Genomic DNA, 11,684 nt, shown 5'->3' with positions numbered 1-11,684 from the left:
GTCGTAACTGCACAGTAATTTCAAAAAATTCAAATTTCGTCTAAAATAGCCAGTATTAGGTACCATTTTGAAAACATCAGAATAATCTTCATTAATTTTGCCTAATTTGGCTAAAGAATTTTCTTCATATCTCCAATGAGAAGGGTGGGGGAAGATCATAAATAATGCAACTTTTTAATCGCCCTGTACACAGATTCTTTATTAAAAGTAATTCAAGTGGGTACTCGTTTAAAAGGAAATTCAAAGGGCTTTCAAAATATGCACATGTTAATGTCATTTTGTTTTTAGTGAAGTCGTCAGAGGGCGTTGTTCAACAGAAACTGGGTTTTTAAAGATTTTCTCTAAAAAGTTAAATGCAATGATATGATTTTTTCACTGCGGTTTCGAAGACTTAAAACATACTAACAAACCAGTGAAAACCGCGTTTCGATATCTCTATTTGTTTTCGAGTAATTTTAAAATAACCTATTTTTCAAATTTTAAACATTATTAGCAATATTAGGGCGGTCTTTGTGACAGAATGTTATCAAAAATTACTGAAAATTATTTGAAAGCTCATAATCATATTTCCACTTGAAAATATAATTGGCAATCGAGAATCTCCGAATATGATTTATTAGAGCATTATTTATTAATTCTATTTGAATATTACTATTATATCAAGAGACCTATGGAAATATAAACAGAAACAAAGGATTGGAAAATGTCATTTAAAGTTACTTAAATTGACAGTTGTCAGTTTTAAGTTATTTCTTATGTGTAAGTGTTTTTTTACTACAAATTAATAAGTTTAAAAATGAAAATTCCAAATGAAGTAGCCTATAATATGCTAGCAGTTTATTTCGAATGCAATCATAACTCAACGGTTGCCTCTCGAATATATGCTATGCGGTATCCAGAACAGAGACATTATACGAAAAGGACATTTGCAAGATTAGCTACTCGGTTGCGAGAAAATGGCAGTATCCATTTACCTCTTAACAGAAGACGTCGCTCTGGACGATCTGAAGAAAATATTGTTAATGTGCTTGCTTTTATTGGATTATACCCTCACATAGGAATAAGGCATATTTCATTGGATTTGGGCATTACGAAATCAACTGTGCATAACATTTTAAGAGACCACAGGTTTGTTAAAAAGTTGATAATTAAATTTGACTATTACTAGAATCGAATATTAAAAAAATATATATTATTTTTATTTTTTACCTAATTTGAATGTTATTTTAGGTTGCATCCATATCATATGGTGCTGCATCAGGAATTAACAGGAACCGATTTTGATAGACCACTTGATTATTGTAACTGGTTAAGCAATATGATGGAAGAAGATCCCCAGTTTGTCTCAAAAATTCTATGGACAGACGAGGCAACTTTCACCAGTGTTGGTAGTGTAAATTTACACAATATGCACTATTGGGCTCCCACAAATCCCCACTGGATGAGAGAAGTGCAGTATCAGGGTCGGTGGTCTGTTAATGGTGTGGGATAATAGGGGGAAGAATTATTGGTCCATACATTTTTGAAGAGGTTCTCAATGGACACACCTATTTAGATTTTTTACAAGATCATTTGCCTGTACTGCTTCAAGACATCCCAATTCAAACCCGTGCAAGGATGTTTTTACAGCAAGATGCATGTCCCGTGCATTTTGCGATAAATGTAAGAGATTTTTTAAATTTATGGTTTCCTCATAGGTGGATTGGTCGAGGAAGTATATTTCCTTGGCCCCCGCGATCTCCTATGATCTGACTTGCCTAGATTTTTATTTGTGGGGCAGACTAAAGGATATCGTTTACCAAACCAGACCTACAACATGAGATGATATGATAGCCAGGATCAGAAATGCGGTAACAAGCATATCAGTTGCCGAAGTGGAGGCTGCAGTTCACGTTACTTATCGAAAAGTACGCGACTCTATTAGTAACGATGGCGGACACTTCGAACATCTTGAAAGAAATTGATTTAGTTATATGTTTTATTTTTATTTATTTTATATTTAGTATTAATTTGCGCTATTTGTTATAATTGTTTAGTCAGAAGGATTTTGAAGATTGAATAAGAGGTAAACGGATACTGCCATTTTCTGCTAACCGAGTAGTTAATCTTGCAAATGTCCTTTTCGTATAATGTCTCTGTTCTGGATATCGCATAGTATATATATTATTCTAGAGGCATCCGTTGAGTTCTGAGTGCATTTGAAATAAACTGTTATCAAGTCGGGGCAGTTTAATTTTTGTAACGTTTTTTTTTCAGGTTGATCGGCGTTGCCATTCGCCTAAAACGTCTAATAGGCCATCTACCGTGAATCACCCTGTATATTAATGCTACTCGATATATGTGAAAACGCTGAGACAAACTCTTCCACTTCTCCTTTCCGATTCCGACTTATCTAATCTGTCAATTCCTGCTAATTCTGAATCATTTGTTAAATTTATTATAGGTACTTATTTTTTACAATTTGAAAAATAGGTTATTTTAAAATTACTCGAAAACAAATGGAGATATCGAAACGCGGTTTTTACTGGTTTGTTAGTATGTTTTATGTCTTCGAAACCGCAGTGAAAAAATCATATCATTGCATTTAACTTTTTAGAGAAAATCTCTAAAAATCCAGTCTCTGTTAAACAACGCCCTCTGACGACTTCACTGAAAACAAAGTGACATTGACAGGTGCATGTTTTGAAAGCCCTTTGAATTTCCTTTTAAACGAGTACCCACTTGAATTACTTTTAATAAAGAATCTGAGTAAACAGGGCGATTAAAAAGTTGCATTATTTATGATCTTCCCCCACCCTTCTCATTGGAGATATGAAGAAAATTCTTTAGCCAAATTAAGGCAAAATTAATGAAGATTATTCTGATGTTTTCAAAATGGTACCTAATACTGGCTATTTTAGACGAAATTTGAATTTTTTGAAATTACTGTGCAGTTACGTCCTCTTGTGGTAGTCTTAGGAACTTGTAAATATTTTCCAGCCATTTTTTTTGGCCACTTTTCTTAAGAAATTTTTTTTTTCAGCGCTGTGCGATGAATAGTTTTTGAGATACAGCCGGCGTCCTTTCTTATTTGGACACCCGGTACATAAAGTAGGCCGACTTCAGTGTATAAAAATGGTTTTTCCAATTAGAGGACATAGCTGCATGGAATGTGATCGTAATATGGGCTTAATCAATTCCAAAGCTTTTGTCGAACTACCTTTCGGTTGGAATGATCACATTCGAAATGCCCGCGTTAAACCAAGTCTCTTTAAAGTAGTGAGCTGTGAAGATCAAGAAATTTTGGAAGCTGGACTGATCATTTAACAAACTATTATGTAACAAAATGTCCCTTTGAAACCCGCCCAACCAGAGGACTGCTCATAAAAAAAGAAGAGCCCAGAATGATCGATCATCGTGATTCGTACAATGGAGGCTTTATTTCAAGCGTCGTAGTGCCTACAAAAAAAAAACTGGGAACTACCAAAAAAGGAAAAGCAGCCAGAGGCAAAATTAAAAAATGCAGACAATATATAGTTGGTATATTAGATCTACCTTCAGGACAATTTGAACTTCCAAATTTCAAATATGAAAACAGGATTCCCATCAATGCTAAGAAATACCAAAACCTGCAGGATTTAAAACGTTTTTGTAGTGTCGAAGCTTAACTTTACTTTGAAAATTTAAATGTAACTGAATAAAAAATTTTTGGACCTTCATCTTTTTTTTTTCCTGATTTTATGTACATAACCATAATGAAATTTTTTTCTAGATGCTTATGTTAAAAAATTAGTAGTTTTAAACTCTTTTAGTAAAAACATATACATAAGCCTACCTTTTAAAAAAAATCTTCCAAAAAGAGTTAAGCTATAAGAAAATACAAGGTTTTTAAATTTAAAATCTGTTTTGCACAAAACTTTGGATATGTAACCCTCATCCTTTTTCGCCTGTAGTCTTCATTTGGTAATAAAATACTAGGCATACTTTGTTTCTTCCTTACTAAAACTTTTTGTCCCATAATCTGCATTTTCCCCAAACAATAGAATAGTTTTTTTTTGCACTTTATTTTTTCTATTTTGCCCTGTAGATTTTCTATAATTACTCGCATTTTCTGTTAGTTTTCCTCATATTTTGCTTTCATCATCAATAATTTTAAAGATCAATAAATAAAAGTTCTTTTTACACGATTCGTAGATATCCATGATTCGTACACATCCATATTTAGATTTTAATTCTTAAGATCTTTAATTTTTCTATATAGTTGCGCACCTGCGCTATGCCTAGACCACGATTGTCATTTACCACTCAGAACAGCTTCTGGTTACCAAGAAGTATTGTATTGTTGCAGAATATTATGCAAGGAAAGGTACGGGAAAAAAGGGGAAGAAGAAGACGCTTGTCCTGGTGAAATAACCTGAAAAAATGGTAGTTCCGTTGAGTTGTTTAGAGCTGACCGTAGCCGATCGATAGTTCTAGCCTGGACACTTATCCCCGCTTCCATCGATACCTCACAACAGAAGCCGAAATCATGCGAGGCGACGACCGCATCGCGATGGCAAAAATTCCGCGCTGGGGCACATATTTTGCGTTGATTCGAAATAATATTTTACTGCAGTTATTATTGTAGTTTATAGTAAGATTATGCATTTAAAATTTTAGTTTTAAAAAGAATAAAGATTCGGTATTTAAATTAGGTGGGTAAATTAACAATTTTATTTTTAACTTACATTTTACAATCTTAATTTTATTTAGAATAATGCCTACCTCTTGCTGCATTCCTGTTTAAGCTCAGAAAAAATTATAATGGATTTTAAATTTTTTTTTTGTTTTTTTTTTATTATCTTCGGAATCATTCAAATTTTTGATTTTTTAAATAAGCAACAAAAATTTAGCGTAGGTACCTACCTAATTCCGTTTTCGGCATTAACATTTTTACGAAAAAGTAATACAGCAATGCAAAAACTTTCCCATAGCAACCAAGATAACCCACAAAAGTGTCAAGAATAAGTTTTTGAAAATTTGTTTTTTTTTCAATAATCTTCAAAACTACATAAAATATAATATATATATTTTTTATATGGCATATTCTTTTACAAGTAAATAATGTGCAACTTTGGGGTAAATTATCCATTTTCGTATTTTGAGAATAGACGAATTTGAAACACCGTTTATGTATATTTTTCCAATAAAATAAATAATAAAAAATATTTAAAACATTTATCATATACCTAAAAATACGTAATAATAAAAAAAATCTATTATCTTGTAAAATGTAAAATATTAGGTCCCGCGGTATCTCCACTTAGTCGTTCCACTGTACGGCGTGCGCCACCAAATCTCGGCTTCAATTTTGACGCCACGAAACCAGTGTCACGGCTAGAACTCTCGATCGGCTACGAGCTGACGCATCAAAAGTAAGAATAGCTATGATAATAGCCAACCTTCACTTGAAGAAGAAGAAAGAAAAAGACTGACCTTTGTACATGTCAATAAAGACCTTTTTTATTGATTCTACTAAATCTTGGGATGCAATAAAACCAATTTATTAAATATATACATAAAATTTATTAGAAAAATCGTTGAAAATAAATTAAGAAATAAATTTTATAAAATATCAAAAATATAACAAATTTTAACCATAAAAGAATTTTTTCGTAAATATTCTAATATTGCACTTAGTGATGTATTTTCAATACAATAAAAACGTAATACTTATAATATGGATACTAATATGTAAAAAGCAGTTTAGAGACTTAAAAATCTCTATAAATATAAACTTAAAAATAGCGGAATAAATGTCTGAAATTAAAAAATAAAATCTCAAAACGAGTTAATACTATTAAGGCCGGACAATTTATCTTACAAGAGATCTAAGCGAAGTAATGAATAAAACTCCATTGTCAACCGAAACAGCACAACTTAATAAAATAATCGTGGTCCCTGTCTATCGAACACGTTTTTCCTTTATTCAACGGTAACACTTTTAGCCAAATTACGCGGGCAATCGACGTTACATCCACGTCTGACCGCGATATGGAATGACAACAATTGCATCGGAATGACAGTTAAAATTCCTTGTAAACAATCGACAGTTTTTGGCACGGCCAAGTGCTGATTGGCCAGAGACATTGTTTCGGTGTCGCCCTCCTCACAAATCAGGATTGGATTGCCATCACGGGATTTTACCTAAGAAAAATTTGTTATTAACAGTAGTCTTCATTTATTAGAAAATTACTTGTATGTAGAAAAAAAAACAATACTAAAGATATATGATCAGACAATTTTTATTATTATTGGTTTTTCATTCACTTGACTTTGCTTGGGAGAAAATAAAGATTCGTACACAATTTGAAGTACAAACAAGGTTTTCTCCATTTAAAAATTATTTTATTTCTGAAACCATAGAAGTACATGTATTGGTAAAACTGGACTACTGACGGCCGATTTTTGAAGAATTGTAAACAAATGCATGCAAAAAAAGAACAAAGATAAAAAATGTTTATGTTGATATAATAACTTTTTCTCCATTTAGAATTTCATGAGTTTTACTTCAGTAAGTTCCGATATTTGACGTGATTTTAATTTTATATATTGATTTCTTGCAAAATGAATCTGCCGCAACGAGAAAACCGCAATTTGTCAGAAGCTGACTGTCTGAGAGTTGTTGCTGTCTGAGACTGTCTGATTTCTACGAATTCATGTCTTCAGACAACGGTTTGTGACTAGCACTTCTTCACAAAATGAGTTCCTGGACCGTTACATCTTTAGATAGTCAAGAAAGTGTAGTCAAAAAATTGTCCGAATAGTAGGCAATTTTTTATGGTCTGGTTAGTTATACAGGGTGATTCAAAAGTAAGCGGCATCCTTTCAGGGGCGTAATCCTTGTATGAAAATAGGGCAAAAAGTTCATACTAATATACAAATTTAAATTTAAAATTAAATTTAATTCTAAAGGGTTTTAAAGTTATAGAGAAAAAATTGTCTTCAAGGGGTCCTATTCAAAGGGGCGTAGCTCCCTTAGGAAGCAATTTCGAACCCATATTAATATGAACTTTTTGCCTTATTTTCATACAAGGATTACGCCCCTGAAAGGATGCTGCTTACTTTTAAATCACCCTGTATAGGATAGCAAGAACATAACTATATCTACCTGTTGAGAAAGGTGGGCTTAACTTAATAATTGTTGAATATAAAGCAAAGGCTTTATTTATTAAAAATCATATAACTCATGGACTAAGAAAAATCGCGGTATTATACAGGGTGTTCCGTTGATCATGTTACGAACTTCTAGGGCAGATAGAAAACGTCAAAAGAAAAAAAAAAGTTCATATAAACATGAGTCCGGAAAAGCTTCCTCAGGGAGCTAGAGCTTTTTGAAAATAACCTTTAAAAACTAGTTTTTTTTTAATAGCTCCGGAACTACTTTAGCTACCGCAACCAATTTTGGGAGGTAAATTATTGTTAGTACGTTTATTCTTTTGAACCTACTAAAAAAATATTTACCAGGGGCTTCAGAATCAGGTAAATATTTTTTTTATTTAGTAGGTTCAAAAGAATAAATTGTTTTATAAATATAAATGTTAAAATTAAATAATTAGTCAAAATGGCTTAAAAATCAAAATTTTTAATATTATATGTTATATTTATTTATTTTTTGTAAAAAAAAAACAATTCTCGAGTTATCTCGTGGTCGGGCGTCTCCGAGCAGAAGTTTCTTGCAGCGCCCAACCACGAGATAACTCGTTAGGCGGAGAGATGGTAAACACGTGGCGGCACAACCTTTGTCGCTCGCAGAAGCAGTTAGTTTAGTATAAGCACAGACTTCAAGTGAAAGTGATCAGGATCAAATCCAGCCACCCGAAGAATCACATTTAGATCCTGAGTGGGTTGACATTGCGGACGAGCACATTGAAGACGAGCTACCAGAAGTGCCAGACTTAGACGCAGAGTGGGTTGACATTGAGGAGGAGCCACCACATTTTGATTTTTTGGTAAATGATGTTGGATTTATGTCTTAAGAACCAGTAACGATAAAATATCTTGTAAATTTATTCTTTTCTAATGAGTTTTTAAGCTATTTGGCACAACAAACAAATTTGTATGCGACCCAGGAGATCGCAAAACACCCTTTGACAAGGTCCTCCAGATTGATCAGATGGGTCGAAACCTCAAATGAACTGCAAATATTTTTCGGTCTTCTTTTACATATGGGTCCATGTAGCTTCCCATCTATTGAGATTATTGGTCTCAACATATGTACAAGATGCCCTTTTGGCGCCAGGTTATGAGCAGAAATCGGTTCCAGTTACTGTTGCGTTTTTTGCATTTCGCTGGCAATTCGGGAGTGACTGAAGATCGTTTATTTAAGATTAGACCAGTCCTTGATCATTTCAACAAAATAATGCAGGATCACTATGTTCCAGACAAAAACTTATGCATTGATGAATCAATGGTCTTATGGCGTGGCAGGCTTATTTTTAGACAATATATAAAAATAAAAAGCATAAGTACTGGGTAAAATTATATGAACTATGCTAATCCGCTGGCATGGTTCTAAAAATAAAAGTATATTGCGGGAAATCAGAAGCTATCGAGAATGATTTGGGGCATGCTGCAAGTGTGGTTCTTCACTTAATGGAAAATTATTTAGACAAGGGTTATGTACTCTATACTGATAATTTTTATAATTCAGTAGGCTTAACTAATAACATGACAGCGAAAAAAACATATATTTGTGGCACCTTACGCGGTAATCGAAAGGGAAATCCAAAGTATGTCGTTTCAGAAAAGCTAAAAAAAGGCGAATGTATATGGCAAAGACGCAAATCAGTAGTTGTTTGCAAGTGGAAGGACAAGCGAGAGGTATTGACGATTTCAAATATGCACAAAGTACAAATGATTGAAGTGCGCAACAGGAACGGAAAAGTTTCTGTGAAACCTAATATAATAAAGGACTACAATGCAGGAATGTCAGGTATCAACCAGTCCGATCAAATGCTATACTTGGGTTACCGAACAGATGAAGTGGTCACGTGATCGTTCTGCGCCGGAGGTGTGGCCTAGAGCCTCGATAGGGTTCATGACTTGGGGTTTTATTTAATTTTATTAGTCGAGCGGCTTTAGATCGTTTTGGTTGAATTTTCTGCTATTCGAATATTTGAATCTTCGCAATATTGAAAAGTTAAGATTGTGTTTATCTTTTTGTTAATTTGTTTGTTAACAAATAATGGCTGACGCGCCACGTACACCCCCATTGTCACCCCCCAAGAAAAGAGTACGAAAACATTGCTGAAAAGGAAGTGATTATGAACATATATAAAACATGTGATAATGAGCATCCAGCATACAACAAAGTGCAAAAAGTCCAGTTCACAGCAGAAGCAGCACGTAATAAATATTTTTAATATACAGTGTGTCCCAGGATGAGCGAATTTATACGTGAAAATGACAAAAAATGCTGTGGTTAAAATTTGACCGTTTGGCATCCAGCCTTGCTTGATTACAAAATAAAATTTAGTATATTATTATTATTTTTAAATCAAGCTTGCCTTGATACGAAGCAAAGCTGTACGATAAAATAATTTAAAATAAGTAGGCATAATGCTCCTCGTCTAAATCTGCCAAGGTTGCATCGATGGGCGGGCCTATATTTTGCGCACATCATTTACTCAATCTGTTCGGCAATCCGACTATAAGTTACTATAGCGCACTAAGAAAAACCATTAGATGGCCGAAAAAGATTGCATTGCATATTCTCGAAATATATATACATAACGCTTACTTGCTGTTTCGTAAATCGACCGGAAGCAGAATAAAATCTTTAAAATTTACTCTTCTCGGTAATAAAATGCCAGCAGCGTACAACAGCGGGATTTTAACTATTTGGAAGGTATACCACCAACCGAAAGAAAATAACGACCTACAAGAGATTGCCGTGTATGTGCTTCGAATAAACTTCGACGAGAAATACGTTATTTCTGTACTGTCTGTGAAGAAAAACCAGCCTTATGTGTGGAAAATTGCTTCAAGGACCACCTCAATTAAAAATGACTAAACAAGATTTTTTAGACAATTTTTTTTTGTAAACTTCATATTATTATCTTAACTATCTGTAAACACTAGCAATTAAGTTTCCCTATTTTTAAGGCACAGTTTATGTTTTCCGCTTTTTGTTAGAACTAAAAACATTTTTAATTTTTTTTTGTGTCACTGCATTTTGCTTCCTCTGTACTAAACAAGATGAAAATATAATTTAAAAATAACGCCACAATGTGTTTTACTGGTCTATTGCGAGTGCCCAGCACCACAAATTTCAACGCAAACGCCACGAGTTAACTCGTACTAGGCGCCGTAAAACAGTTAGTCAAAACCGAGATAACTCGTGGCTGGCGACTGGCTATAAATTGCCAACCACGAGTTATCTCGTGCTTGGCAGTCAACGCCAGATGCTATATCTATGAATGCGATATTCATCAAATTTACTGTTTAAAACTTTGGTATTTTAAACATAAAAAAAAAACATTTTACAGAACTGTAGCTGTTTTTGTCTCAAAATATCCTCAGAAGTATATAAAGCAAAGAACTTATCGCAACTTTTCAACTAGAACAAGGTTTGACATTCGTCTGCCTAGTTGGGCAAAGAGCATAAGAATCTATAAGTAGTTCCCACCCACCATTTTTAATTCCTTTCCTCCTATATTGCGAGAGGAATTCAATAGACCTAGTTCTAAGAAAAAAATCGTTAAAATAAAATGATATTAGGATAGGTATAGTTAGCTGATCATTATTATTACCATTATTTTTATTATTGTTACTATATATTATTTTTTTAGATCTATCAGATAAATATTCATATCAGATCATATCAGATAAATATTGCACATATGATTATTAGCTTTGTTCTTTTACAATTTTAAATAAAGTTGAAAATGGTAATACTGAAGTATTCTTATGCTTTGTTGTTCAATTTTTATTTTTGATACGACCATATCGAAGCAGTACTTATTATTTTATTTGATTAAAATTTTGTTACATTTTCTGGGAAAAATTGTCAAGTTCATTTAGAACTTAGTTGCTTTTTATATTGCTACTGATTTTACTGGTTTAATATATTTGGTAGAATACACGGTGTACTGTTCCCTACAAACAAACAATTTTAATACTGATTAAAACTAGAATTTTCAGTTGCTACCAAATAGGGATAATCAACACTCAAATAAAATAGTGTCCTACTGAATTCACATAATATAGGATGCCCAATAGATTTTGAGCAACACTTACTTGTTGGAATGCGTTCATACACTTAACATATACAGGATCCCTCATAACGATCATAATAACGGGCATATGGTTATCGATAAGTGCGAGTGGACCGTGTTTCAGTTCCCCAGCCATGATTCCTTCACTGTGCATGTACGTTAACTCTTTGACTTTCTGAATAATAAAAAAAAGAAAATGTCAGAATGCCTAAAGTCATGTTTTGTTTCATAGCATACCAAGGCACCTTCTAAGCAAGTGGCAAAGTTGAATCCCCTTCCCATAATAAGCAGCGACTTTTTATTATACAAATCCTCGGCGAGGGCTTTTACTTGATCGTCCAATTTTAATACGCATCGAATTTGTTCTTGTAAGTTACTGAGGCCTTCGATAATCTGAAATAAAGGAAAAACAAATTTATTTCATACTGGTAGTAGAAAAAAAAAAAG

General features: G+C 33.3%; 1 protein-coding gene and 1 long non-coding RNA gene across 5 annotated transcripts in view; one reads left to right on the top strand and one right to left on the bottom strand.

The window, feature by feature from the left end:
* Nucleotides 1–22: 22 nt before the first annotated feature.
* Nucleotides 23–10,241, top strand: LOC126737427 (uncharacterized). The gene is made up of 2 exons (XR_007661026.1): nucleotides 23–1,128; nucleotides 1,231–10,241. It is a non-coding gene; the product is annotated as an uncharacterized LOC126737427 (long non-coding RNA).
* Nucleotides 5,521–11,684, bottom strand: part of LOC126737131 (glutamine--fructose-6-phosphate aminotransferase [isomerizing] 2-like) — a 43,899-nt gene continuing 37,735 nt past the window's right edge. For all 4 annotated transcript variants that reach the window (XM_050441911.1, XM_050441972.1, XM_050442056.1 and 1 more), the window contains 3 exons: nucleotides 11,475–11,630; nucleotides 11,260–11,412; nucleotides 5,521–6,165 (listed from right to left, as the gene is read on the bottom strand). In XM_050441911.1, coding sequence (XP_050297868.1) covers nucleotides 5,944–6,165; nucleotides 11,260–11,412; nucleotides 11,475–11,630 — 531 coding nt within the window. In that variant the 3' untranslated portion in view covers nucleotides 5,521–5,943. The remainder of the gene's footprint in view (nucleotides 6,166–11,259; nucleotides 11,413–11,474; nucleotides 11,631–11,684) is intronic.

Source organism: Anthonomus grandis, chromosome 1 (genome assembly GCF_022605725.1).
Source record: "Anthonomus grandis grandis chromosome 1, icAntGran1.3, whole genome shotgun sequence".
NCBI classification, from domain to species: Eukaryota; Metazoa; Arthropoda; class Insecta; order Coleoptera; family Curculionidae; genus Anthonomus; species Anthonomus grandis.
Note: the sequence above shows the minus strand (reverse complement) of the source record. Positions and strands in the feature narration are given on the sequence as shown.